This window comes from Centroberyx gerrardi, chromosome 14 (assembly GCF_048128805.1).
Source record: "Centroberyx gerrardi isolate f3 chromosome 14, fCenGer3.hap1.cur.20231027, whole genome shotgun sequence".
Lineage (NCBI taxonomy): Eukaryota > Metazoa > Chordata > Actinopteri > Beryciformes > Berycidae > Centroberyx > Centroberyx gerrardi.
The window spans coordinates 16,644,571-16,671,733 of NC_136010.1; the positions used below are offsets into that span (position 1 = coordinate 16,644,571).

General features: G+C 43.0%; 3 protein-coding genes across 3 annotated transcripts; all 3 read right to left on the reverse strand.

Moving 5' to 3' along the window:
- Positions 1 to 863: 863 nt before the first annotated feature.
- On the reverse strand, positions 864 to 5,291 carry LOC139931138 (dual specificity protein phosphatase 7-like). The gene is made up of 3 exons (XM_071924554.2): positions 4,596 to 5,291; positions 3,418 to 3,846; positions 864 to 2,596 (listed from the first exon to the last, which is right to left on the reverse strand). Exons 1-3 carry the CDS (start codon positions 4,963 to 4,965, stop codon positions 2,286 to 2,288), a joined length of 1,110 nt encoding a protein of 369 aa, XP_071780655.1. The 5' UTR covers positions 4,966 to 5,291; the 3' UTR covers positions 864 to 2,285.
- Positions 5,292 to 9,189: 3,898 nt separating this feature from the next.
- LOC139931144 (5-aminolevulinate synthase, non-specific, mitochondrial-like) lies at positions 9,190 to 15,066 on the reverse strand. Its single transcript, XM_071924566.2, has 11 exons — positions 14,963 to 15,066; positions 13,202 to 13,407; positions 12,861 to 13,037; positions 12,497 to 12,628; positions 12,162 to 12,381; positions 11,840 to 12,024; positions 11,288 to 11,467; positions 10,973 to 11,137; positions 10,594 to 10,862; positions 10,202 to 10,364; positions 9,190 to 9,588 (listed from the first exon to the last, which is right to left on the reverse strand). The coding sequence occupies exons 2-11, from the start codon at positions 13,389 to 13,391 to the stop codon at positions 9,428 to 9,430; spliced, it is 1,842 nt and encodes a 613-aa protein (XP_071780667.1). The 5' UTR covers positions 13,392 to 13,407; positions 14,963 to 15,066; the 3' UTR covers positions 9,190 to 9,427.
- A 1,022-nt stretch (positions 15,067 to 16,088) lies between these two features.
- Positions 16,089 to 22,857, reverse strand: spo11 (SPO11 initiator of meiotic double stranded breaks). The gene is made up of 13 exons (XM_071924540.2): positions 22,745 to 22,857; positions 21,967 to 22,080; positions 21,010 to 21,098; positions 20,534 to 20,600; positions 20,246 to 20,354; positions 19,783 to 19,869; positions 19,463 to 19,499; positions 19,142 to 19,251; positions 18,901 to 19,000; positions 18,502 to 18,539; positions 18,047 to 18,123; positions 17,488 to 17,599; positions 16,089 to 16,273 (listed from the first exon to the last, which is right to left on the reverse strand). Exons 1-13 carry the CDS (start codon positions 22,855 to 22,857, stop codon positions 16,154 to 16,156), a joined length of 1,173 nt encoding a protein of 390 aa, XP_071780641.2. The 3' UTR covers positions 16,089 to 16,153.
- Positions 22,858 to 27,163: the final 4,306 nt, after the last annotated feature.

A 27,163-nucleotide genomic window follows, 5' to 3' on the forward strand; every position in this document is an offset into this window, starting at 1 on the left:
ACTGGAGCAGGTCTTTAAGAAGGAAAAGGGTAATGAGAATTCTCAATAACATGAAGTTCAGTGTCAATAGTCCTTCCCAAAACACATATCATATCATGAAAATGGTGAAAGTACAGTGGACTACAGCACAATAAACACTGTGTGACCACTTCCCCCTCCCTAAATGGCAGCATGGAAGATATCAGGGAGCTCACATTTCCTCTTTTCAAATAAGGAAATGCATGATGTGGCTTTTGGAAATAAAAACCAAAAAACAGGACATTGCATATTTGCCAATAAATGTTGAAATCACCACGAACAAAAAATAAAAATGCAAACTGGAGCTCTGATGAAGCTCAAATGCCTATCGTGGAGCAGTGCGATTTAACTGTTATTACTGTACGAGGTGTGGTGCACAGACTTGTCGGAAGTCCCGTACAGTAGTGTATCTGTGGTAGAGTGCATGCTGTGTCATCTTCCTCTTCCTTCGGGCACTGTTTGACTGACTGGTGGTGGGTGTGTCTGCACTGTGGTAGTGAGAGATCTGGCCCCGCCACTTGTCTCTGTGTCTGACGGCCTGTGAGAGGCAGGAAGTCAAGCATCAGAGTGGACAGAAAACGGATATCTCACCACACCTAGAGCCTCGGGGCTGGACAGCACAGCACTGCCACTCATATCCTGCAGCTGACTGGGACTCACTGACTTCTCACAGGACTCTTTGGCCTGACGATGTTCGTGTTTACTCAACCAGAGAACCACACTTTCATTTTGATTCATGAAAGATGCGCTATTGCGTTAGAAAGTAAAAGCGTGAACGTAGGTAGACATGAATACTCCAAAGTCAAAACGTAAACGTAAACGTAAACAAAGACAAATGACGCATATTCAAGTAAAAATATACAATATATTTGTTGTATAAACTTGTACATAATGTCTTGGACATTTAGTTTTACATATACTATACATAAGGTGATAGGGTCACTTTCACATCCTTCATGATTTCGAGAAAATGTCCCCCATAACAACCAAATTTTATGTACATCTTTACAAACATACCAAACAAAACAGCCCTTGGATGCACTTAAGAGGCTTATGACGAGATACAGATGCCTTGTATAAAAATCCCTGAAAATGTCTCTCTATGAGGTAAGAACACATTAGTCAAACTCATTTCCTTTCATTCCCTCTCATACATCAAACTCACTCAGAGGCCCATTTGTTCTGAGACGAGACTGGCAATAGAGAACAGCTAATTACACATCATGTTTCCCTTAACATCATTATGCCACGGTAGGAGTAGCTGCAGACTGAAGACTGTAAGAGTGAAAATAAGGTGAATGTCCATTCCTTTATACAATGATTACTTACACAATTCATTCGGTTCAAGCATGGCAAAAGTCAATCCTATACACTATACCCTAGACCTGGTAAGTGACAACTAGTTAAGTTTCATGTTAAGGTATGGTGAAGGCCGCAGGAACAACAGGCAATATGAGCTAAAGGTTACAAAACAATGTCCTTGATAGAACATAATCACATGCAAATACTGCAGTTATAATCAATAGAATGTACAAGAGCTTTGCTGAACAATAAGTTTTACCTTTGATATTATGCAGAGGGTGGCCATTCAATCAAAAAACGTAAAGAACAATTCTCTGACATCATGGTGTTTCCCATTAAAAGACATTAGTGAAGGTATTCTGAGTAAAAGCAGAGGACACAATGTTTTCCGTGGTCTCTGCTGCAAGAGAGCTGCAAACAAAGAAGTTGAGAACAGTCGTCAAAGGAAAACTGGACAATAATTCAAGGCCAGCTCACTGTAGTAGCGTATTCCCCTCAGCTAGAGTACCATCACAACATCTCAGATTGGTCCCCAGAAAACATTCTGATTGGCCAAAGCCTCCTTTCAGACCATCAAGGCAATAACCATAATCGATACAAAGAAATACTTAAACATCCACTTTACAGCTGGTGAATAACAAATAACAGTCAAACCACAATCCTGGAGTTAATAGAGAAGTCATGAAATGTCCTGCGATTACGGCTGCACACGACCATTCATTAATGCCATGTAAGGTGGATAACAAAAGTCATCCTTGTGTTAGACTTTAAGGCATCGGAGATTGGACCTAATGGAGCATGTCCTATGCATAAGGGCTGCGTTCCATGAAGAGATCAATACAGTGCCTTTTGGTGCAGAAATACTGTAACCGACTCACTGCCTGAGTCAGCTAGCTAGGCATCTGACAGGCTCGGGATGCCTCAGAGACACAAAGGGAAAACACAGATAGCTGTCTAATTGATCCTCATGTCGACTCCAGCGTGTCCAACTGGAAGACGTTGTGATTGGTCGGCGTGGTGAAAAAGAGCTGCTCCTCGCTGGTGGAGCGGTTGTCGCAGGGACTGTGCAACCCCAGCGTCCTCTCAAAGTCCAGGAGCTGGCCCATGAAGTTGAAGTTCGGGGAAATGTTGGACTTCTTCCTCTTGACAAAGTCATAAGCATCGTTGAGGGACAGGTTGAGCCTCTGCATCAGGTAGGCCACGGTGACCGTGACCGAGCGACTGATGCCGGCCAGGCAGTGGACCAGGATCCCGCACTGCTTAGACCGAGCCTCATCTGTGAGAGGAAGGGACAACTGTGGTCAGCGGCATACAGTCGGTAGCATAAGGAAATCACATCTATGGCGAGGAGAGAAAATATGCCCATGCAGTGTTCAGGTTATTTTAAAAGAATATTTCAGTTGCCTTTTGCATTTAACCCAACAATGTGACACTGACTCGTCTTTGTGATAGAAATGACCCTGCTGATGCTACAATAATGGCGCTGTTAACTTCTACTGTTGACTGAGAGGGTCGATTCAAATTTTAACAACTCATTTCATCTGTATAACAGTGTGCCTAATATCCTCTTTTCACCTTGGTAACAGACATCAGCAAACAACTGTCGACTAGCTAACACCGTGCTTCACCACAATCAGGCCAAGTTGCAGTCTTAACTCATGACCTGGCAACACAACACTCAACCCCAGGGAGTGGAAACAATGTTTCCTTCCTTATTCTACCACTAAACCCTGTGGAAACTAGTCCATGGCACCGAGCCCTGCAACCACCAAACAAACGAGACAAAACACCTGTGGTTTCAGGTGCTGTCATGAGGACAGAGACTGAATCAAAAGTAAAACTCACACATATTGTGTTTGTACCACAACAGAAAAACATACACTGTCTAATGAGATTATTGTGTTGTTACCCTGTCTCGATACAATTCGGTGATATATATCGTTATATAACAATGGTTATTACACATGTGGTTAGGGAGGGGTCGTTCCTCCTGGTCTGCAATATAAATCACCAATCCTCTCATTCTTCCTGGTAAGCTTTTAATGTGAGTGTGCTTTCGTGTGTCTGTTTAATATGGCCAATTAGTGACCTACTCACCAATAAATGATATGGCCTCTGGGAAGAACTGGGACAGGTTCTGACTCCAGTGGTCCGAAATGGGGATCTGTTTGTACCTGAAGTGGCCGTCGTGTTCAAACATGTTGGGAAGGTTGGGTGTGACGTTCAGGATGTACTTGATGTTGTATTGGCCTAGCACGTCTAGATTAGTGGAGTCTTTGGCGCAGCCCAGGTAAAGGTAGGGAAGGATCTGGACGGGGAAGGCGGGCTGGTTGCTGGGGATAGGGCTCTCCTCGGATTCTGTGGCACTGCTTGGCTCTCGGTCCGATTCCCCGTCAGAGCAATCTGAGCTGATCCGGAGGTTTCCGAAGCCCAGGACGGACAGAGGGGGAGAGGAGCTGGGACAGGAGCTGTCCAGGAGAGTCTCACAGTGTTCTGGGTACTCTGTCTGGAACTTTACAAATCCCCCTGGACAAGAGGCAGAAAACAAAGTTGAGCCTTACAAAGTCACAGAATTACATTTAAGTCATTTATAAATGAAAAGGGCCACCTTATGTGCATTCTGTATGTAAATCTACAGTGATCTTGTTGTAAAGAGTACTTGGTCTAAAAAAAAAAAAAAAAAGGGTCCTTAAGAAGTAGCTCCAGTTCCCCCCAAACAGACCATTCATGAAATGCATGCCTGTTCCTGCTGGAGCAAAACATGGCGCAGCCATTTTGGAATTTTAATTGAGAATCTCAGTGACACACAAACACCTTCCGAAACTTTTGAGTACAAATCCTAAAACCCACAACACAGAATTAATGTAAGTACAAAAGTTGACAAACACTACAATCTATAATAGAGGAAAACATTATAGCCTGATTCACAAATTTCCAAAGTTTACATTTGAAAGTTTAAAACCTCTTCCCGTAAAAGCTATCCTTCAGCTCCATAGCTATATTTGGAGATGTCCCTTCGAAAAAGACATATAGTAATCCGAGAATAAAGTTAAGAAGGATACTATACAAATATCACGGCAAAACTATAAACTATATATAATATGTTATGCGTATTATAGCGATACCACAGGAGATTTAAAAAAAATCACAAAGTACGATAAGGTCTATAAACTCATTCACAGACACACTGTAACTCCCTTTAGGAACATTATAGGAATACTATAGAGATTTTCTCTTGGGTTAATTCGATAGGAAAACCTTGTCACACCACTCACCTTCCAGGTAATACGCCTTACACCCGTCTTCCCATAGTTTCTGAAGAAGTAGTCCCAGAACCGAGGCGGGAGCCCCGGTCTCTTGCCAGTCCACGGTGCACTCATCATACAGCACGACCGTGTCAGTCTTGCACCGTCTGATGAACTTCTCCTTATCCTCGTGGTTGGAGATGATGGTCCGGATGGGTATGTTTCCCTTCTTGAACCTCCGGAGCATCAGTCCCGGTATGGCCAGGTTTATGGCCGTCTCTATGTGGGATGATTCATAAAGCTCGTGTGAGCGGCAGTCCAGCAGGAGCAGAGAAGTGCCTCCGGACTCTAACTCGAGTTGCAGCCATTCTACGCTTTTGCTCGGCGTCACATAAGACATATCGGACTCAATATCATACTACATGCACGCGCAAACACTACTACATGGTCCACCGCACGACGGTTAAAACTACATTTCACACCGAACCGTACATGTTGCCCCAGTGCACTGCGCTTCTGCCTGAGCTAAGAGGAGATTTCCCCTCTTTCCTCTTCTCTATTTCCATTAGACAGCGTGTCCGACTTGCCCTATAGGGCTGCTCGAGCAGTTCTTCACACTTCCATTCACGAGACACGAATTAGTTTAAATGTCTTAGTTAGCCAATAATGTCTTCTTCAACTTCAACTACTCCACATTGTAGCGGGGTCCTCCAAGCACATTCTCGTTTTACCATTCCGATGCATGGGAGGTTTTTTTTTAGTTGACAGTAGAGCAACTCAAGAGGGAGGAGTTTATTCCTTATGATTTAAAGCCATAGCGGAGATATTGCAAAGTTTTGTATCAATCGGCCCTATATGAAATCAGTGTATGAATCACTATAACATTATCATTATATTCCTATAGCGACTAATAGTGTGTTTATGGTACTAAATAGCACGTTTATAGTGACCTTGTATTGGTATTTTATATATTCTATGGTATGCTATCAATATTCCAATATTGTTCCTATAATATTCCTATAGGGACTTTATATTGTTCTGTGGTACTCAATAGTGATCTTATAAGGACCTTATCATACTTTATGGTATACTTTTTTGACCTATTGTAGTTGCATGATATTTTAAAGTTTTGCTGTGATATTTGTATAAATACTTTAAATTTATTATAGAATTAGTATAGTTCTTTTTTGTTGGGGGATTCTTACTAGCCTCACGACCAATGACACATTAGGTGGAATTGTATTTCTTTCATTTACAATGTGTGCTCTATTTAACCTAAGTCCTCTGATCTACATGGAATTTTCTAATGTTCTTTAGATTCATTACAACCCTGTGTGCTCCTTGTGTTATTTCATGGGATTATGGGGTGTTATTAGTGCAGTGCAGTATTTTACAGTGCAATTATACCCCCAATTTAGTAGGCAACATCAACAAATGAGCCCAGCTCATTAGTTTACACCCTGAAGAGATGTTTGGAGAAATCTAATGGCCTTCACACACTCCGCTCAGTACTTTGAACTGGTGATGCATGCTGTTGCAGGAGAGCAGCTGAAAATTCTAGTCCAGAATGAAGTGTGCTGTTTTACATCACCGTGATGATACTTATCAACCCCAATCACAGATCTGACACACCCCTGAAACTGCCCTCTTCCTCATTTTTCATTCTATTTATGATGTGAAGTGTATCGAGGAAGTGTTTCTCTTGCCATGTTGTTTTACGCTGTGCTCATATTAGGAAATTATCTACAAATTCCTAAGCATGTACTTTTGTTAGATTGCAGTCACAAGATTCCCCGAGGTTCTCTACTGATGTGTAATACATGTGAATGAGGAGGAAGGAGAAACAGAGAGACAGAGAGAGAGAGACAGAGAGAGAGAGAGAGAAACAGAGACAGAGAGAGAGAGAGAGAAACAGACATAGAGAGAGAGAGAAAGAGAGAGAGAAACAGAGAGAGAGAGAGAGAAACAGAGACAGAGAGAGAGAGAGAGAGAGGAGAGAGAGAGAGAGACAGAGAGAGAGAGAGAGAGATGCGTGCAGTGGGAATCCAGCCATGCAGCTCATCTGTCTGCGCACGTGAGTGGGAGAGACACAGATGTGCAGTGCAGCAGGATTAACACAGAATGAGGAGTCAAGCTAAACCTGCACACACACACACACACACACACACACACACACACACACACACACACACACACACACACAAATGCCCTCAACCATACACAGATCACAGATACACAACAAACAGGCGAAGGCTCACCACTACAACGCAACGCTACACTACACCACCATTTCAACACCTGCCTCCAACAGCCACATAATGCAAGAGCTTGAAAACCACCAACACACACACACACACACACACACACACACACACACCACCTGTGCCCCCTCACACCCTCATGCATACCGTTCCAGTTGAACTCTTCTCTTGGGAGTCCGGAGGTGTTGGGCCTGCCCCAGACTTGCCCCAATAAGGAACTGCGCTACCCGCATCTCCAACAAACAATGATGGATGAGGAAAATAATGTGCAAAAATGAGGTCAAACGCAATACATGGTGCAGTATGCTCTGCCAACAGCACTTTGCTGGCATCTTGGAGACTTAATGGAAGATAGAAGATAATGCAAAGAGGGAATACATAGCAAGAACTGAGTTTGGGGGGGAAGATATGATAGTCTGATTATAATAACATGGATCTGGCATGTGTATGATCATAGGTTAACACAACTACACTGGTGTTATAATGAATATGTCTCAAAATTTGAAATCCAAGTCATTCAACTACATCACTAAAAAACAATGATAATACTCCCTCATCAAATGCATAAAGGAAAAAATAAAGACAATCAGGCAAAATTAAAAATACATGAAAATACTCCCTCAGAAACATGAAAGACTCTGTGATAATCCTCGCAGCCGGGACTTGCATGGGGGTGTTGGTCACCTGACTGCTCCACTTCCAGCAACACTTCAATTACATAATGTGCTCAGAACGTGAGCTCATGGTAACGCTCTCCCAGGAAAGAGAGGAAATGTCTTTGATTTACAGAATCCCTGGTATTGCATGTCGAGTGAGGGGCTTTCATGCACCCAGCATGCGCACACACACATACACACACACACACACACTCCTGTCATGTGCAGATGTACTGTGTGAAGCATTCAGAGATGATAGAGATGGGAGGAGGGCTTCCTCTCCATTGATGTTTCTTAGCATGTGGGAGCAAAGGGCTTTGTATTGAAATAATTTGGTCTAAACATATTGATCATAGGCCATAGGGTTGAAAATGGATAAAATAAATACACATTTCTTAACTATCCTATATAAAACAGATAGACACAATAATCCAGGCTGCAGTGGTCACATATTGCTTTATATAAATGGCAGCTAAAGCAGACTATCAGTTAAAATGCTCTATATGTTCAATCTGAATTTGTTTGTCAGCTACACCGAAGCATGCTACAAAGTACATGGAAGGTTATTTGCTGCATTTTGTTAACAACCAATGTGGTCTCCATCTCATCGAGATAGAAAACACAATATCCTGCTCTGTATCAATACCATCTAGTGGTTCACCGCGGTAGCTGCTACACCAGTTATGAGTCATCGAAAAAGGGAGGAGGTGCCTGACGTCACAGCCCACAGCTGCAAGCAGGGGACCCAGTGTGCCTCCATGTGGACAAAGCAGGAATGTCACAAAATGTGCTTCATGATGAATGAATGCCCAGATGATCACATATCTGTCTTTAAGCTGCTTACGTATGAACAGCCCGACTTGACACAGTCTTTTTGATAATGCCGCATGGTATTCGACATGCATTAATGCAGCACATTTTATTGTGGCATTGTATATTGTGCCGTCCACATAATTTATGGTGGAACTATTTATTACAACCACTACTACTACTTAGTACTTTTTTTTCTTAAGTCCTAATACCTTTGAGACTAAATGACAACACAATCAAGTAGAACACTTCAGACTTATACCACAAGCTTCACCATGACCTTGTGCTTGATGTGAGGGACAGGAGGCAATCTATAGGGAAGAAATGTCACATTCTACATGTTAAAACCGATATTGAGGTGCTTTTTCTACCAGAGGTACTGTATTTAGTAATTTAGTTTACTCCTATGTATGTGTAGAAAATGACCTGGGTCTGGTGTTTAAGGTATAAGGATGAAAATGTGTCTGTGAGTCGATTGTATTACCATAATGGATAATAGATCATGACTTTTCATTATACTGTATGTGAAGACTTTAACTACATCTACAGTTGGGTTGGAGTGAGTCTGCGGCCTTTCATTCTGGCCCGTGATGTCATGACTTCTTGTTTACGGATTATTCTAGCATGAGCTGTCGAGTTATTCAGAATTGATCTGATATTGCGTAACACATAATTTCCCCTATTTATACAGAACGATAAGACAAACTTCCCAGCATTATCCTCTAGTTCAGTTGTACTAAGTGAGGGTGTTAAAAGAGCTTTAGCCAGAAGTACCAGAAATCTGAAAACATCCATTGAAGCACTGAAGGTGAAGTGATTTATCTCCAACTGATTAAGTCTGAGATGGATGAAAATGACTGTATCAAAAGACTATGACATGAATCAATGACTAAAATCCCATCTCATATACTGTATTTTATAAATTCTACATGAACAAATAACATTTTACATCAAGTAATATTCAATAAACTGTAATCAACACAACTCATATAAATACACACTTTCCCCCAGACTTGTATTATTGATACAGAACATTTTGTATGTATTGATATATCTTACGCAAATACAATAAATAGCTTAAATACAGATTTGATCGGGGAGTGGGGCTTGCTGGGGTTTACTGTATAAACTGGTATCAGGCTGTTGCTGATATCATGTGACTAAGGCCTGTGAAGTAGGACTTCTCCCTCTCGCTCATCAGCTCGAAGTGGAGAGGCTGCTGGCAGAAGTTACACTCTGCTGAGGAGTGCGGCCTCAGCTCCAGACCCACCTCCTGCCACGTCTTCACCAGCCGGTCTGCAGAGAAGAGGCAGAGGATGACGACCACAGGTGAGGACACAAAGGTCTGTGCCACATATGATGGATGTTAAATGTATCTAATAGACTAAATAGTGTTTTAACTAATAGTATCAGGGCTTGAAATTAAGTTTTGTGGCTTGTGGAATTCAGTTACCAGCCATTTGGAATTTTCGGCAGCCAAAACATTTTTTCTTTAGTTTAATACGCTCAAAGGATTGCATTTCATCATCTTTGTTTGTTATAGAGTACAATGCATTTTTGTCTCAATGTATTACTCAATTTCCAATGTAATACTGGCCAAGCATATTATATTACCCAACGTTGTTCGTCCCAACAACAAAATAATTTGTTTTAGACTTCTCCACAGTGTAAATCCGTCCTGACAAAACATTGTTGTTTTCTTGGTCAAACAACAGCCAGTCATGACCTGCTTGTCATTTCTAATTAAATGTTTGTGGCGGGTCACTGACAACTTCACAAATCCTCAACTGCTAAAATGCCATTTGGCAAGTTGGCAGGCGTTAATTTCAAGCTCTAAACAGAATATTACAGTCCATCTCTGGATCCCTTTGCTTCCTGAGAGCGGAGACCTAATTTCTTGTGGACGTACCGACGAAGTAGTTCATCATCTGGGGAGTGTGGTGCGGTGTGGGGGCGATGCGCAGCAGTTCCTCTCCCTTCGCCACTGTGGGATAGTTGATTGCCTGGACGTAGATGTTGTAACGGGACATCATGATGTCACAAACCTCTGTGTTCTTCTCTGCATCTGCCACCTGCCAGCAGAGAGATAAATTGGGCACAATCAGGGAGATGTTTCATATTTAAAACTGATTCACATTTTGAAGTGTCTGTAATTTCATTGCAACAGTAAACAAAAAAGAATCCATTCCATAACAGTGATGTGTAAGGCTTTAGCAGTGAAAATGACGCTTTTCAATGGCCAATGTTGTGCTTATCTGGACAACAGTGTCAGTTAAGTGGCTAAATAATAAATTGTCTTACCCGGACAGGAATAATGTGGCTTGGGCAGTGGACCACTGGGAGGCCCGAGTCCATCAGCATCTGACGGAGCAGCTTGACGTTCCTCTGGTGTTTCCTCCTGAGCATCCGGCCCTCCTTGCTTTTCAGGACCTTGATGGACTCCCTTGCCCCCGCCAGCAGCATGGGGGGCAGGGAAGTGGTGAAGATGAAGCCCGCCGCATAGGAGCGCACTGTGTCCACCAGGGCGTTGGTGCTGGCGATGTAGCCGCCCACACAGCCAAATGCCTTGCCTGGAAACAATCCATAGTATAACATGTTAGAGAGGGGGGAGACATATGGAACTGATGAGGGAGTTGAGAGAATTTGATCCTCAGCGGTAAACACAGAGGGCTGTACTTACCGAGGGTACCGGAGATGATGTCCATCTTGTGCATGACTCTGTCCCTGTCCCCGATCCCTCCTCCCCTCGGCCCGTACAGGCCCACAGCATGCACTTCATCCACAAAGGTAATAGCACCGAACTTGTGGGCAATATCACACATCTCCTCCAGAGGGCACACAGCTCCTATAGGGCGAGAACACAGCGTCCGTTAGATTATTTAAGATCACCCAACAACAAAAAATGACAGACTGGGAGATATAATATGTGACAGACAGACTTTCAGCTAGACATATTAAATAAGAACAACACTTTTGGGTGAAGTTGTGCACTTACCATCCATTGAGTGCACTGTCTCAAAGGCCACGATCTTTGGAGTGGAGGGGTCTGACTTCTCAAGCAGCTCTTGTAGGTGGTTGGCATCATTGTGACGGAAGATAAACTTCTTCACCCCACTGTTCCTTATTCCCTGAATCATTGAGGCGTGGTTGCCAGCATCAGAATAGATTTCACAACCTAGGAATTAAGAGAAATTATAGAAAATGCTTGCTCCTCAATTCTATATTAGAAATACTTCTTGGAAAACAGAGTATCTTTCATGGTGACCTCATGCTGCACCAGCAGGCATAAATATAAATTTGCAACCACTAAAACCCATCAGATTTTTGAACAATCCCGCCCCTCCGCACCCCTCCCACCAAGTAAAATTGCCTTTCTCTGCCTGACTCATATTATACTGGTTTAGACTTTTGAATGATCCCTCACTGCATTAAAGATGCCGTTTCATGGGGTCTTTAAGTTTAAATGAAGCAAATCTGTGAGCAAATATAATAAAATCTAATATCACACGTTGTCACACATGGACCTGACATGTCTAATATACTGTACCTGGTAGCATTTTGGCCAGAGTAAACAACGTGGAGTCATTGGCTACAAAGCAGGAAGTGAAGAGAAGAGCGGCGTCCTTTTCGTGCAGGTCAGCCAGCTCATGTTCCAGATCCACGTGGAATTTGCTTGTGCCCGAAATGTTCCGCGTGCCTCCTGCACCAGCACCATGCTTTCGTAAAGTCTCCCTTGAGGAACAAAGTGGGAACATTTACCCTCCTCTCCACCTCAACTTTTATCAGTACTGGATTCATCATCGTTATCACCACCCTATTCTACCTGATGACATCAGTCAGGGTTAGCAGTGATTTCTAAGCCTACTCACATGATTGACTGGGTGACTCTGGGGTGGCGGCTCATGCCCAGGTAGTCATTGCTGCACCACACAGACACGTCTCTCTTCGCACGCAGAGACTCGGAGTAGTCGTCTGCCATGGGGAAGGTGGGGGCGCGCCTGTTCACCGTCTTAAATACCCTGTATGTGTGATCCTTCTTCTTGCTGTCAATCTTCTGCTCAAAAAAGTTGTCGTACTGGAAGGTGAAAACTGATGGAGGAAGGAGGATATTTCATGAAACCTTTCACAAATAAAGGCAGATTTTTGGGAATGACTATTTCTTAAGAATAACAATGACCTACTGCTCCATGGTTGGAGTTCTTACCTTTAGGCAGATTGTCCTGCAGTAGGTGAGACACTTTGGAAGGTTGGGGTTTTAAAAGGTTTTTCAGAGCGCCTGTGTTGGCCTTGTCCACCTCAATAAGATCCACCACCGATGAACCCACATCCGTTTTCTCTGTTCAGCAATGATGTGCACAATTAATTTCACGAAACACCAGCTCCGCCTCACCTACATTCTACTATTTACACTCAACTGTAAAGCCTTGCGCAAGTTTACCAATGCATGGAATTGATTTGCTATGCAAGTCGCTGGGGTATGCATGCTCAAAACAATGACCTTTCGCAACTTGCATAACTGACTTAGTGTATGGTTACCCAACTGCAGGAGTGGCTGTGCAGTTGCTTACTTGTGCGGAAAGAGTTCATCTCCTGGACATCCTCCTGCAGCTCCAGGCTGGCCTCCCGCACCACGCTGTTGTTTTTCTGCACCATCTCCGCAGCCAGGAAAGGACACTTGGAGCCCAGCGCCTGGCCAGCAGGGGGCGAGGGGTGACCTGGGGGCCGCTTGACAGAATGCCTTGGATCTGCACAACATCAGATCAAATTTCTCTATTAGTTTAATCAGTTTCTAATATGTTATTACTTCACTTTCCTACATTATAATCACCATTCAATGTACTGCACTAACTGTGTAAGTCGTAAATGATAGGAAGCTTTAACAAAAGGTCATTTTTCCCCTACAACTGACCCTCATTTGTTGGAGTGCCTTTAGACGCGGAGGCTGAAGAGGCGAGGGCTCTGGACAGAGGTCTGCAGGCCAGGTCCATCATCACCGGACACTTCTGGGCATAACCCACCAGGGACGACTTCCCAGCCAGCTGCAGGAACACATTGGGCACCACCGTCAGGAACGGACACCGGCGAATAACTGTGTCCATATGAGATGCTATTGATCTAGGTGGGAAAGGGAAGAAGGGGGACATTAAGAATGTGTTGTGATTGAGCTTTCCTTTGAGGTTTCAAGGAATGGAGAGCAGGCATGAATTGGGTCTAGCAGTGAAACCCGAATAGTGGAGATCTATTTATTTTCTGGCAGAGTCTGAAAGGACTACCATTAGCTCCTGGCTACTTTTGACAACCATCATAACACATTAAATTAAGATAGCAAGCCTAATTTAATTAAATTAAGCAATATTCCTAAAACCTCATTTAACAAATCTAAATAGATCTAATCGGTGTTCAGTAATCCAGTTAAACATTGACACTATCAGTAGCATCTCTACAATGTGCAAGAGAGATAACAATCCAGCATATTTTAACAAAAATGATCCCATGTTAAAATATGCAGTGATACAAAAACAGATTTTCATTACAACGCAATTGCCTCCCATTGCCAAACAATATTAATACATTTTTTACCTGAACACATCCCACTCCACTTTGATGGAACAGAGGAAAAATACCTTGCGAAACATGACTGAATCAGCACTAAGCGATGTAGACTGAGGCCAGAGAAGATGTTTGTTCAGAGCCTGAGGGGCTACTTTCATTCACTCTGGGCTGTGGTCAGCTGTTCTTGACAAGTGGAAAAAAGGAAGGCCACTTAAGGACCTGTCCTGCTACTACAACTGTACGGTCTTACCCAAGACAAAAGGAGCAGAGCCATCTGGCTGCTATTCAAGCGAAACAGATACATTGACTATAATAACCTAAGCCTCCACCCTCCCACATTACAAACTAGGGGGGCAGGCCTCTGTTACAGCTCATGAGAGATTCACAAAGCCAAATCTGATATCAACATTCACTTGTTTGCATGGTCAGTGCTATGCATTACTGGATACTACCTGACTTTCTAGAAATTAACAGCTGTAAAGTAACTGACCTTCCACTCCAGGAGTCTTTTTACAGCTGTCAGTGTGAGAAAGGCAACAAGCAGCAGTCAGCTGCGGGCTATAAATGAGCCACTTCCACATTCTGTAACTAACTTTCAATTTCTATACTTAATTCTCATATACCTGCGGAAAGGACACATTTCTTTAACTGCCATTTACAGCAGCCACAAACTGATCAAGTCAAGCCTGATCCTCAAATTAAAAGGGCTTTAACCTGAAACCTGATATTTACAGAGTAGAAAGTAGAACAAATGCATACAATGCCAAAGCATAAACAATTAATCAACTATAATGTGTGTTAAGAGTAGGCCTACATAACATCCAACTGGGAAGATAAACTTGATAAAGTCTCAAACTAGCTTTTAGTGAAGCTGGGTACACCATCATCTTCAACATACACAGATCCAGCAGAGGAAAAATCATTTAATTTGGAAACAAAAACGATGATCAATGGTGTAAACTACCTCATCATCAATCCAGGGTCTCACTGTTAGTTGGCTATTGTTAGTTAGTAAGTCCACCATCTTCAACTAGCTGGTCAGGAGAATGAACTGTGGTACATTTAAATTATCCATACTATATATTCCCTCAAAGCAGACTCAGAAAATTGAACCCACCTGATTTATGCAAAGTCCCTGGAGTTCTTGGTCTTTCACCTTTACTTCTTCACTGTAGACTTCTTTCAAATGGGAAACTCTGGCTGGCTGGATTGCCACTACACTCACGCTGATGACGTAGCTGCAGTGTGTGTTGCACAATCATTCAGCCACGCCCACCGGGAGTCATGTAATGAAGCCAAAGATTGTCTATTCTGAAGATGAAACACTCAATAGTAAATAGTCATCTTCTCGGTCTAACAAGATAACCGTTAACACTCACGCATGTGAACCAAAGTTAATTTTCTCATTTGTTTTCCACAATTCATTCAAATTTTAACTGAATGTTGTTGACAATAGTTTCGCCTTGTGTGCAGTTTGCTCCAAATTAATATTTAACGTTTACACAGAAGATGAATGCAAAAGTAGTCCGCCGCGCCACGCGATGGTGTGGCACCCGGAAATACAGCGAAGTGAGAGCTCTTACTTCGAGCCACGCCTGTCAGGAATCTCCCAAATTTCGTCATGACGCTCCCAGACAAATCCTCCCGTCTACAGGACCTCTGTCTCCCCCTGCTGCCAGGCAAAGGATGTTACAATGAACATAACTGTCCATTGAACAATACAAAGTTGTGTTTTTGTTGTGCAGTAATGGACAACCTCACAATTTCATCATTATCATCATGAACTCGTGAATGGACAAGCTTAAGGTCATGCCATCGACTAAATCATCATCTGCCCACCTGCCACATGCAGGATTTCTGTTCAGTGGTTGTGCACCATGCTGAAACAATGGGAAAGAATGAACTCCAGTCATGAACATAATCCACACAATGTGATTGATGACTGACAGTTAGACAAAGGACTGTTGACATTAGATTAAAACCCATTAATTCTTTGCATTAGCAGGTCCGAACAGTCTTGGGAATGTAAAGAAAACCAAAGACATGAGCTGACTTGTCAATAGGATCAGAAAAACTTTTAATGTTTTGGAACAATGGCATGGCACTTCTATGTATTTAGGTGTATCAGAGACACTTTTGAAAACATACACACAAAATCATTGACAAATATGTACACAAAAACAAACTTACAGAACACATTTATGTTCAATTTTGTCAGGCAGGACAGTTACATAGGCACTTCTTTCCAAAGGTTTTGTAACCAGCTTTACAAGTTCACATTTCATTCCACTAGGTGGCAGCATTGCACTCATACCCAGCCCCCATAGCGCAGCTTGTTGGGCAGGTAGATGCTGGTGAGGAAATCCGGGGCTATGGCCGTCAGCGACTGAATCTCAGCCTTGACCTTACTCTGCTGCATCAGTTCCATCTACAACAAGAGCAAACATGCAATTCCTAAGAGCAGGAAGCCATGCAAACAAGCATAAATCACCAGGTGTTTATCTCTAACAGCTATTTCACAACAGAGTGGGTATATCTCTGTATGTATCCTAAATACCAGGGAGCTGAGAGCCCTCTCACACACACATTCCTCGGCGGTGTGTCACACCAGCAAAATGTCTAAATCGCCCAGAAACTCAAAAGAAATACACCTTTTGCTTGTAAAAGAGGAAAAGTGCCAACAGTTTCACCATTGGTGACACTGGTGGCAGTTTTCTGCACACCGATACAGAAATGGTTAGTAAATCATAATATATTTATTGATCTTTCACTACAAATCGTGCTACTGGGAGATTTAAAGGTGCAGAATAATTCCATAAATAATATAATAATACTCCTGGCTAAAAGCTTTATCATTAAATGTAGAGGCGTAGAAGAAATGTGTTTGGAGAGATTCAGAAACTATGTAAAACATTACAGCAGGATGGAAGAATGTATGACCCAAGTAAGTCTAGAACGATTAATTATTCATGAAAGGTGGGATAGTTTGAGAATTGGGGAAGGGTGGATGTGAGCTATGTTCCTAAATACATTTGACTGGGAGTTGGGCTGGTGATTAAGAGGACCATTATGCTATGTATGTAGATAGTTGGATATGTGTGGTGATGTATTTATTTTATTTTATTTTATTTATTTATTTATTTTTTTTGCATTGCCATGCAATATGTGTATGTATATGTGCATATAGATATATATGTATACGTATATGGAATTATGTGTAATTGTGCATGTGCAGATGTATATGGGTATCTATAGATCATGTTAAAATGTACCTCATCTCTAGATCATGTCAAAATGTACTTCATCTCTAGATCATGCCAAAATGTACCTCATCTCAAAATAGTGTAAAAAGAATTGCTGTAAAATCAAAATAATGTAAAAACAAAGTGCTATATGTCCTCCAAAGCGGGGGGGTGGTGGAGGGGTAAAAAAAACAAAAAACAAAAAAACAAACAAAAAAAAACAAAAACACAGTTTCACCATTAGGCCCACAAGCGCTGCGGTGCAGTAGGTTAACTCAAAATGACACACAATTGAAGTACTTTTCTTTATCACGCACTTACATCGATTTCTCTGCTTATTCCAGCCTTCACTCTACCTTAAAGCCCTCGTCTCTCCCTCTTTTCCCTCCTCGTCTCTCACCTCTCTCTGCCAGTCTGGCTGGCTGGTGACGTAGGGTCTTCTGAGGAGGCTGTTGAGTTTGCTCTCATCTCTCTGGGTGAGGGGGATCAGAGCATCCTCAGGAACCCTCAACCTGAAGAATGAAAAATTAAGCTTATTATCAGGCACAGGCAGTTACATTTTGTGTATGTGACAGGAGCAGCAAGCAGTTCTGTTGATGCATATTATCCCTACAACACAGGAGACATCCTGTACAACATACATGTTTCCTCCCATTCTCACCAGACTCATTTTGCGGAGCTTTGATCATGTATATGTTCAGGGGAAAGCATAGGAGGAGCAATCATACAGACTAGAATTAAACTTTACTTATGTCAAAAAGCCCTTTTTGGCCTGAGATTGTTCAAGCGGACATATACTTAAAATTCGATATACTCTCAAAAGCAGTTCCTTGGAGGAGAAAAAAAAAGTGAGGGCGACAGCAACAGAAACCAAAACAAACAATCTAAATGTCCCCAGAATATAATCCCAATTAGAGGCAGGAGGAGGAAGTAGGAAGTAGCGGATGGCGAGTCCAAACCTCCGGAGGTCGGAGGGGAGGAGGCCTAGCCACATAACGCTGGGGACGGTCAGACTGTGGGCCTCAAACGACATGGACTGTGGAAAAAACCCATGCGCACACAGACAGGCACATACACACACAAACACACAACATGCACAGACGTATAACTCAAATAAACACAGAGATAATCAGCACTGTACCTACATGGAGCGGTTATGACTGGCACATGTTCACAATATAGTTAATAAACACGCGGATGATTATGTATACAGCTCAAAAAGCAACACAGAAATGCCCATACAATCACTCAACATTTTCACCCCATACCATGTCAGTTCAAATATTCTGAGAGGGATGATTGGTCCGTTTTTTCCACTTAAAGAGGGGCATAATTACATATTGCTAGCAGAGACATTGAACAGGCCACATTGGATAATATACAGTACAGGAATAACTGGCATGGCAGGACTCACCACTGATCCGTACTTGTAGATACACATGATCTCAATGCCTGGGAAAATCAGAGGGAGAGACAGAGACACGCTGCAATCACCACCATACCAGAGCAATTATCCTCCGAGACGTGTAACGGAGCAGAGAACAAAGTAAAGCATTACATATGCGTCTCGCCATGCGATGGGAAACGGGAGAGGTATGGAGAGGGATGGAGCAATCCCGCCTGGACGCGATCACGCCAGCGGAAACGATCGCCAGACTAACCGCCATGACGCATCGGTCAGGTGCCGCGTCTGTCGGCTTAGGGGGACATGCAACCCTACTGTGTATGCCGAGATGAAAGGGCGGGAGAGCCGCGTAAATGTGTGGAAATATGTGAAGTATGTGTGGGACATAAAACCGGAGAGACGGCGTACCATGAGGGTCAGCATCCACCAGAGCGAAGACGGGGATGTGCAGCGTGTCCCAAAGCTTCCTCACCATCAACCTGCTGTTCACATCTGGGACGCCTTTACCCTGATCCACACACACACACACACACACACACACACACACACACATAATACATATACAAATGATTGATACTGCTATGATCCAAATCACAGTTCAAAACCAATCCAAAAGAAGTAGTAGAGGAAAAAAAAGAAGTAGACATACTGTGATCATGATGCAAGGAGAGAGTTTTGTGCAGAAGTCATCGTCCAGCAGTCTCTGGAATGTTGCGTCCTTCTCCACTATGAGTACAAATTTTGCAGATGATACAATATCTGTACATGGTCAAGGTGAACACAAACCCTGTGACCCTGTAGCTCCCTCCTCACAAAGAAAAAAAAAAATATATATATATATATATATATATGACATTATCAGTCAGAGCATGAGCATGTGAGAGCGACAGAGAGAGAAAGAAAAAGCACACACAGGGAACATGTAACCATGTAGAAGAAGCAAACTTCTGACAGGAGTCACAAAGGATACTTTTGATTCCAACGACATTTGATGAAACCGGAACAGCCTAAAAAACAAAACATGGCAACATTTGGTTCAACTGTTTCCCTATCAATTCTCAAATCAAAGGAGGAAAAATGTGTTAAGCTTGAAGATTGTATAGAGGGAATAATGATGATACAATAAGTTTGACCGAGGCTCTCTCCATCACTCCTTTCTGTTCTAGGCCTAGTAGTGCTACTGCTGCTTTGGTAGGACTGGACTTTAGATGGATCAGATGTTTCTTAATGTAGTAACATAAAGACTTTCTTACATATAAAAAAGAGTTGGTTAAGGCTGTTGGAACTTACAATCGAGCTGGAGTGGCAGTCGACCCTCGTGCCGTCTTCTTCCAAGTAACACAGATCACCTGAGATCAATCCCTTGCAGGTGGCCAACTGGTTACACAGTTACACACACACATGTTCAGGCATTCACACGCACACACACATAAGTTATGTACACAAACTTTTGACACTGCCTCTTTGAATTCAGCTTTAATTCAATTGGCGTTTGATCACGAGAACCAGAACCATTTTTTTTTCTGCAGGTGTTTCCTCAGATATGAGGCAGAAAAAAACACGCTTAAAGTACTAAACTCGCTAACAGATTTCATCTGGGGGACCTGAACTAATCATAACAAAGTATATCAAAAGGAATTTTGCTACAAGGTTTTAATATCTGAGGTTTGCATCTTTTTGCACACAAACACACATGTACACGTCCATACAAACGCACACACACACATACACACGCACACACACACACACCTACCACATGTAGTGTCCTGCGAGGAACTTTTAGCATGCAGGATATATCATCCACTATACAATCAACATTTCTCTGTGAACCAAACAGCTGTGTGTCGTTGTAATATATGTCCCTGTGGAAACAACACAAAAACCTTCCTCTTGGGAGAACATTCAACAAATTCAACACCATATAAGCAAAACCAAACTGCTCCACTTCTAAGCAAAACTTATTTAAAGTCAAAACCAATCTAGAAGGTAAGGGCTATCTGGCTTTGTTGAACATGTGAAATGTGAACTGATGAGAAATAACCTTTTTGTAGCGTATGAGTTGCTCTGCACCAGTTTGTAGATGACAGAGAGAATCTTGAGAATGTGCGCTATAAACCGGAAAAACAACGAAATCAGTTTAAAACATTTTCTCCTGGATATTAAATACTATATCACTATCATAAGATTTGGAAATTTTAAAGGAGGAACCATGCATTTTCTGTTCCTAATTAGGAAATCCATGTGGTGAAGTAAACTGATCCGTAAAAGCCTCTCTTAACATGTTCTGTCTCTGCCAATTCGTCACCTAAAACTCAACACTGACTTTACTGCTGTTTGTGCAGTTTATGCATATGTTCACAATGGATGAGAATGAAAGCCACATGAAGCGCAGCACAACTGTAAAGGTTTGTGAATGAAAGGAACAGGAACGTAGGTTGTCAAGAACAGGAGAGTTGCATAGGAAGCAAAACGGGGAAATATATTAACAGTGGTGTGTGTGTGTGTCTTTCTTCTCACCAAATTTAGTGACAGACGAGGGACAGTCGCTGCGGACTGTGGTGACGGCGCTTTCCGAGCTCAATTGAAGCCCGATGGCACTGTCAAAACTCAAGTGGGAGGTAATGAAAGAAAGAAAAACTTATGGAAACTCAAGTGGGAAAGAATAAAAGAAGAGGAATCATGAAAGAATTCCACAGATCATATGTACAACATTCACTTATGTAGCTTTGAAAATCAACCCCCCCCCCACACACACACACACACACCTGTAAGCCTTCTAATAAAACCCCCCACACCCCAAGGGCTACCTGTGAGAGGGCCTCCCCCGTACCTCACCATGTCGTTTCCCCTGCGAAACCTTTGGCTCGCAATCTGTGGGATTCTCACATTTGAAAGAGCCGAGGCAGAATGTGCTTTAAGCTGTAGCGAGGTTTGATCTAAACTAGACCAGACAGTCTGCTTTGTTCTGAGCATGAGGTCTCCGCAGCCTAGGCACATTAAAGACCTCTGCAAACCACCAGATTTGTGTGTGTGAGTGTGTGTGTGTGTGTATGTGTGTAGACCAGTGCTTTTCAATTCCTTATCAGACTGTCATCTTTTAAGAGGCAGGAAGTTATTTCAACTTTAATCTCCAGGAATCACAGTTGAAGGTTAAATTGTTGTTTTTTTCTATCACTTGGTTGCCTCTCAGTTCTGCTTAAAACGCACCTCGTGTAAATTCAGACAGAAGTGAGCATTTCCTCCTTAAATACACTATACAGCAATCTGAACATCTTGTGTGGCCTGACCTCCCACAAAATTCTATGTAGGCAAATGTTTAATTTTTTTTTTTTTTTTTTTACACAACATGACTGCTTGTGTTTATCTTTTAAAGGTCAAACAGCTTACATGAATCCCACACAGTGTGTAAAACGAGGCTAAATGATTGGGGAGTGGAGGGAGGAAGGCCCTTCATGCTATGGTGCGTTTACTTACCTGATATTTGCCCAGCTGGATCTGTTGTGCAGCACCAGGACCGGGGCTTCATCTTTGGACAGACTGGTTACTACTCCTAGGATTACGTTTTCAATTCGGGTCAAAACTTCCTGGCTGGGAATATTAAGGGTGGGTAGAGGTGACAGGCCTGTTATTGATATATGAATAATACAGCAGTTAGCCCAAGTTACCTGAAAAGTAACAGACAGTGAGTGTAATAACGCTGAATATAAAATGTGAGTGTTGAAAAAGAGAAAACAGAGGCCTAGTGTAAATATAGTTTAGTATGCTGATGGTGAAAGAGTAGTTTCACGTTTTTGGCTGTTATTGGTCAAATTAGCTGCTAGCTAAAATTTGGAATTAGCTTATTGTGTAATTTAGCCCAAGTTAGCACAGCGGTTCCCAAACGTTTTCAAGGGTCCCAAAACAGATACACAGTAGACCACAGACAATATTTGATTAGGTTTAATCCTATGATGGAACCCCTTCTGAGAAGATTTTTGTTGTTAGATATCATTTACAGTATTACAATGTTAACTGTCTAGCTAACGTTTGGTGGGAAGATAACAACGGTGGAGAGAGTGAACCCTAAGATTAAGACAATCATTCTTATACATTTTCTAGTTGTGCTAATTTAAACCGAGTGAAATAATGGTGAAATTAAACAACCCCTCATTTTGATGCCACTCTCTCAAGGACCCTGATGGTCCCCGGACCCCACTTTGGGAACCACTACCTAGCCGGTTAACTAGCTGAGAGCAGATGATTGTGGACGCACCTCCCGATTTCCTCTTCAACATGCTGACAGTCAGCCATGATTTCTACTTTTCCCAACAGTTGAGCCCGGAGTTTATCAATTTCAGCAAACTGATCTGACAGACTGGATTCCATTGTATATTAATAACTTCAAGCGGAGTTTAAGCTAACGTTACATTTGGAGCTAGCTTCAGACACAAGCATCCAGACCCGAATGGGATGTTCAGACCTTTCTGCGCTAAACTGGTCGCACGTGCGTTTTGTAAAGAGCGCTTCCTCAGTTCTCAGTCATGTTCGCATCCGTTGTAAAATAGCTGATAAAACACCCCATCTATCTGTGTGCATCTCATTAAATGTTAAAAAAAAAAATGTACAAAAGATACCTATTGACATCGGCTGGGTTGGCCAATTTAACAACCTAACGTTATATTGCTTAGGTTGTAGCCCTATTCAATGTCAACTTTATTCACATCATCACATAAATTATCCCAATCTAAATTGCCAGGGAATCCCCATCCACTGACCAACCCAACTGCTGAAAATCAAACACACCCTCTGTGTTCCATGGAACACAGAGGGTGTGTTCATGGAACAGCCCATTCAATGAGCCATCTACCTAGACAAATGAAAGCATGCAAAAATCTAAGTCGCTTTGATACACTGATTTGCTATATAGACCTGATAAGATAAAAAATCAAGAACCTTTTGATTATTAACATGTGCATGAATCAGTATTTCTGAATGGATGAGTTCAGGTGGATGGGTGTATCCAATATGACAGATCAAATGCATCTGATATGTGTTATATAGACCAGATATGACAATTACACATTAATAACTTCTCTGCACATCGAGCCAATAACCTTTTGGCTTGATATACTGTACAGAAGCCAGTAATAATCAGTAAGTTATTGAGGTGTGGTTTTATTTTGTTTTTTATTGATGTGTCTGCAGGTTTTCATACCAACCAAAGGCTACAGGTGATGTCACTGATTAGCACAACTTGAACCAGAGAGGAGGAACTAATCAGCACATGGTTGCCCGCATGCTTTACATTAAGACATATTCAATCACTATTTATCATCAAATCTGTCATCAAATGCTGATTCACATAGTGAAATTCTACATTTGACTGAACAGGTTAAAGGTTGTTAGCTCATGCACAAGGTATGAATAATAATCAAGTTATTACGCAGAATTGTCATATCAGGACTAACAAATATCAGATGTATTATATAGCGTCATACTGGCTACCCATCCACCTTTACTCATCCATTCAGAAATACTGATTCACACAGTGAATGCGTGATGTGGGGATTCCCAGCAGTCTGGGTAATCAGGGTTGGGATAATATATGTAATGTGAATGAGTTTGCTATTGAACATGGTTATTTCTACAATTTCACATATATAGGTTGTTCAATTGGTCAACCCAGTCCATATTAATGGGCATCTTTTGCACATTTCATTTCATACACCCAGATAGATACATAGGTGCATAAACACACACCTGTGACTGTATAACAATTTATTTATTAATGCATAAATCACCGCTCACTGGTAAATATTTGTTGCTTAGCAAACATGATTTTTAGCTACTGTTAAAGAACCATATTATTATTATTATTGAACATTTTTACCACTGAAAGCATTAAGCCACTCAAATCTGCTTTGCATTGTGCCTACCAATGCCTCTTAGCTCTTTAAAATCACTGCAAAGTAGGAACTCTTGTGACTTAAAGCTTAATTTTACATGTCAAAGCTGTTTCTTTGGTTCTCCTCTCTGTATTTGCAGGATCAGATTGCCTATTCATAGCTGAGGACCCAGACATACCAGACCAAACAACCTACAACAAGTATTGATGCCCCGACAGGCACGGAGCAGCCTGGAGATGTGAAACAACTGCAACAGGCTACCAGCCTGCCTCCTCAAGCTAAAGGTCAGTGCACATTTGCAAGCTACGTCCATTAATAAGATCCAGGCGTGTGTGTGGGCCAGTTAGCACCTCATTGGCGTAAGGTAGTAGGCCTAGTCCCGTGGTGTTTAGACAAAATCCCCATTAGCACCCTCAGTGGCACTCTGTAATGAGACCCTTACATGAGCTTGCTGCTACTTGTCCAAAGGTGTGTGTATGTTTGGAGGGGCGGAATTAGCTGCAGTTTGAGGCCCAAAGAAACTAAATACACATCTGTTTGTAGAGCTCTGTGAGATGCTATAAATGTTGCTCATTCATTTTTTCACATACACTGTCATATGTGGTTCCCTTCACTCAATCAGCTAGAGTGATTAAAGCTAATCTCCTGCTCCAAACATAAAAAGATGTCATTAGCTAAGTATGACCCCTTGAGGAAACCCAGCTTACTTCTTTAATTCCTAATCACCCCCCTCACCATGTAATGGTTGATCTCTCTGTCCTCCCCCTTTCTTCTGTATTTCTCTTTTATCATGTCACTCTGTTGTTACCGACAGAGAAACCAGTTTAGATTCTATAGCTATTAGGTCATGCAGAGTCCCCACCTTCAAGAATTGCTGGCAGGCATGCTGTGTGTGTTTGTGGAGGCACTGCGGTCTTTCTTTCACAGTGTGCTGAAGGCCTGTTCAGAGTGTGTGGGAGCCAGGATCTAAAGAGAAGAGGTCTGTGCCCCTGACCTGACCCTGAATATTTCCTAATGTGCAGCTTTACCAAAGGTCCCCCTTTCCCCTGAGTGGCTTTGACAAGCTGCTTCCGTAGTAATGGCTCTTAATTGCTGAGTAATTGCTATCTCTAAGTGATGAGGGACAACCCCTCACCCAAGCTGAAAAAAATCATAATCTGTGGAAGACCGCAAGATGTGGGGGTCCTTTTTCTTCTGTCCCAGAAAGGCTGAGACCCCTGCTGTTTCCTTGGCCTGGGAGAGATTTGTGTCGAGTGTGAGGCCCTAACCTGAGGAGACAGAGTGCAACGAGTCATGTGCTTGTCTCGGGACGAGTGTTTGTGCTGGGCAAGAGGGGGGAAACATGGGGGAAGTAGAGAGGGTAGAGGGGGGCCGCAGGGTCAGAGGAAAGAGAAGGGGGGCACCCACTGCAGGTGAGGGGGATTAGCTGCAGCTTGAGGCCCAAAGAAACTAAATACAGATCTGTCAACCTAATCCTCACAAATAGAAAACAGAGCTGCCCTCCCTTCACAATCCACCATCCACATAGTTCAGCACATCCACCTCCCGCTCCTCTGCCCCCCCCTCCTACCTTCCTACCTCGGGCTCTCCTGCTCCTCTGTTTCTCATCAGCTTTTGGCCCGGGCCAGTCTGGCTGTGCCGCCTCCTCTCTAATGGCTCCTCAGACCAGCATCTCTTAAAGAGGAGCTGACTGATCACCCAGGGTTCCCCCTGATTGACAGACGAGCACAGCCTTACGGAGTGATGAGAGCAAGAGTCAAAGGGGCAAGGCCTCTCACTGCAGAGACAAGGATCTAAATGGGGCCTCTGCCTAGAGCCGCGTGGAGCTGGCTGGACCTTTATCAGGCCCTCACACCTCAATAATGGATGCTGATAAGTATGTGGCTGGGTGAAGGGAGCAGCTCAGTGTCAAGCCTGTCCTCTGTGCCGATGACACGAGCGGCAGAGTAAGTGAGTGATAACATCCTGCAGCGGATAAGCCTTACTCAGCCGGGCATTATGGGAAGCTTAAGTAAAGCGGTATCTCTGGCTGTCAGCGACACCGAACATAACTGATCAGGGTCTGGCCGGGCCGCTGAGAGCTATGAATCAGACCCGAGCTACTCTGGTGTTCCTGAGCGCCACATCCTGCTGCAGACAGACACGGGGGGTGAGAGGATATACAGGATACAGGCGAAAGTAGGCACTGAGTGACAGAAAGGAGAAACGCAGGTGCGGCCTTTCAAACAAGGCGATCATGTATTCCTCAGCAGAAAAATCGGCGCGTGTCACTCGGACACGTGAGCTTGTCGCGACGCTCTCGTTTTGTTATAGTAACGCCGAGCTCCGAGTGTGGAAACTCTGCAGAGAACGGGATATACAAAGGGAACAATTTCGAAGCTGTTTTATACCCACCCCCTCTCCTTTCTTCTGCCTGTCTCACAGCTGTGTCTCATATGTTCATGAGGCCCCTGGAAGTGTCAGACACCAGAAGGGGAACATTTGCAATCGCTCAGCCCCACCTGGTCAGGCTGTTTTAACAGGCCGCTGGGTTGTGCAGCGCGCACAGTGGGGCTATGCCGAAAATGTAGACACGGGCGGATGGGGCAGGCAGACAGGCGGGGGGGAGAGAAAAAAAAATGTGCCTCCACCCTCTCCTGTCCTTGCACCCCGACCCCGCACTGCTTCATTTGAGGGTCAGTTTACCCTGAAAAAAGGTTTTACTGTACCCTCTGTGGCCCTGCTTGGCTAGACATCGCCCCCCTCCCTCCCTCCTTCCCCTGCATCCGCAAGCCTTCAAAGGAGTG